This window comes from Rhamphochromis longiceps, linkage group LG6 (assembly GCF_057381845.1).
Source record: "Rhamphochromis longiceps isolate RC_006_pf linkage group LG6, R_longiceps_female_GT1.1, whole genome shotgun sequence".
Lineage (NCBI taxonomy): Eukaryota > Metazoa > Chordata > Actinopteri > Cichliformes > Cichlidae > Rhamphochromis > Rhamphochromis longiceps.
Genome location: NC_140562.1, coordinates 12,934,269 through 12,936,743, shown reverse-complemented (window position 1 = coordinate 12,936,743; position 2,475 = coordinate 12,934,269). Strand labels below are relative to the sequence as shown.

The following is a 2,475-nucleotide window of genomic DNA, read 5'->3' as shown; positions in this document are numbered from 1 at the left end:
CAAAGACTCCTCCAAATGCGGCCGACAAACGTGTCCTTCATTTCCAGATTTGAAGGATGGGTCGGGTGTATCCTTCGCTGCCCAACCTATCCCAGGATTCATAGTGTGGCCCAGCCAATTCCAGTTTCCAACAATGGCAGCAGCTTCTTAGTTTTAATATTACCTTTATTACTCCTTCTGAAGCTCAATAAGGATAAAACTAAAATCCTCCTTATTGGCACCAAATCCAACCTTTTGAAGGCAAACCACTTCTGACTCACCATCGATAACTCCACAGTTTTCCCTTCTCCTCAGGTTAAGAGCCTTGGTGTCATCCTAGACTGTTCACTTTCCTATAAATCTCACATCAATAATCTCACCTGTTCTGCCTATTTCCATCTACGCAACATTAACAGATTTCGTCCTTCTCTTGTCACCCAGTCTACATCCATTCTTGCCCAGTCTTGTTACTTCCCGCATTGACTACTGCAACTCTCTCTTGCATGGTCTCCCCCAAAAATCCCTCCATAAGATTCAACTGGTTCAGAACTCTGCTGCTCGCATTATCACCAGAACTCCCTCCTACCAGCACATCACTTCAGTTCTTCAGGAACTTCACTGACTCCCAGTGAAATTCTGGATATTCCACAAGCTTCTTCTGCTCACCTTCAAGGCCATTCATAACCTCGCACCTCCTTACCTTTCTGACCTGTTACGCACTACCTTTTCTGTCCGCGCACTTCGATCTTCTTCTTCTATCCAGCTTTCTGTGCCTTCCTTCCGCCTCACCACGATGGGAAGCAGAGCTTTTAGCTGTTCTGCTCCCAGGCTGTGGAACTCTATACCCCCAGGTATAAGAAAGATCTGTTCTCTCACCCAGTTTAAATCTCAATGAGCCTAATCAGGGCCACCTGATCCAGCCATAAATGTATGCTTTATCAAAAATGAAAATTTTAAGCCCAATATTTTTTTTTCTTTTTCTTTTTAAAGAGAGAGTGTTTGTTTTCCGAATCCAAACTGGCAGCTTTTTCCACAGAAGAGGGACCTGACAGCTGAAGGCTCTACCTCCCATTCTCCCCAACTTTAAGGCAATGAATAGTTAATCTAAACAATAAATAAATAAATCCTGAAGTGAGTGTCCTGTAAAGTTTTTGAATAATTTTAAGTGAACTTTTAAATGTTTTGTGCACTTTGATAACAAAATTTAAGAGATACCACTTTGTGCTTTTGTTTGATTATATATCGTCTTTATTTTCTCATCCTAGATAATCTGTTTATATTATTTGTAGAATTTGTAAATGAGCAGCCAAAATGGTTTTCACATAAGCAGCAAAACTGTTTCTCCCCACAACATGCCTTCATAGGTATATCTAAGCCATATGCTTACCATGTAGAGACCTGCTAATGGTTAAGCTTACCTTGTAATTTCTCAAATGTATGTTTTTTTGATATGTCCCTTCAGATTTTCCACAACATGACTGTAAGGACGAGGATGGGCTCACAAATCAGCAGGTCTGTAACCAGGAGAAGAATTCCAGTCTACACCAGGAGGATCCTTCACAGATTAAAGAGGAAGAGGAGGAATTCCGTACCACTGAAGTGGAAAAAACGGTTGTTCTAAAGCAGGAGACTGAAACTTTTCCTGCTCGTGAAGAAAGTGATCACAGTGAACCAGAACCAAGCAATGACCAGCTCCATTCTCACAACTCTCCTGACACAGATCAGGACGAAAGAAAGGATGATAATTCACACAGTATAAACTCAGCGCAAATCGTATCAGGCCTGAGTGTTCAAAATTCCGAGACAGCACATTTATGTAGCACCTGTGGGAAAAGATTTTACAGGTCAGAAACACTGAGTCGACATATGCAAATTCACACACGTGACAAGCCACGTTCTTGCAGAACCTTTCGCAAAAGATTTTTTTGGAAGTCAAAGTTGACTAGACACATGCGAATTCACACAGGTGAGAAACCACATTGTTGTGGCACCTGTGGGAAAAGATTTACTCAGAGGGGTCAGTTAAACAGACACATTCGAATTCACACAGTTGAGAAGCCACATTGTTGTGGCACCTGTGGGAAAAGATTTACTCAGAGGAATCAGTTGAAGATACACATGCAAATTCACACAGGTGATAAGCCACATTGTTGTGGCACCTGTGGGAAAAGATTTACTCAGAGGGGTCAGTTAAAGGCATAAAAATATCTGTAGTATTAATTGCTTCTTACTATAAGGTTGGCATAACAGTCATTATTCCTGATCCTATGGGCTGACCATTTTTTCGCGAACGAAATGGCTCTTAGAGCCGGCTCTTTGACGTGAACGACGCGAGCCGGCTCCTTATCGCGAGCCGTCACGTGGGGTTTTTTTTTCTCTCACCCTCTCTCTCTCTCTCGCACTTTTTTTCCGCTTCACTCTGCACGTGAGCCTTGTGCTTTACGCTGGGCAGAGGGGGGAGGGGCGGTAGTTATACTCAGTAGCACAGGAACAGAG

The 2,475-nt window shown here is 42.6% G+C and overlaps 1 protein-coding gene across 1 annotated transcript; it reads left to right on the top strand.

Annotated features, from left to right (window-relative positions):
• Positions 1 to 772: 772 nt before the first annotated feature.
• LOC146667592 (uncharacterized) lies at positions 773 to 2,181 on the top strand. Its single transcript, XM_085408786.1, has 2 exons — positions 773 to 830; positions 1,442 to 2,181. Exons 1-2 carry the CDS (start codon positions 773 to 775, stop codon positions 2,179 to 2,181), a joined length of 798 nt encoding a protein of 265 aa, XP_085264912.1.
• The last annotated feature ends 294 nt before the right edge of the window (positions 2,182 to 2,475 follow it).

Excerpts from the sequence above, each read along its gene's own strand:
- LOC146667592 (XM_085408786.1), top strand. The coding sequence starts at position 773 with ATGGGAAGCAGAGCTTTTAGCTGTTCTGCTCCCAGGCTGTGGAACTCT. Across the intron at positions 831-1,441 it reads GTGGAACTCTATACCCCCAG|ATTTTCCACAACATGACTGT; the intron begins GTATAAGAAAGA and ends ATGTCCCTTCAG.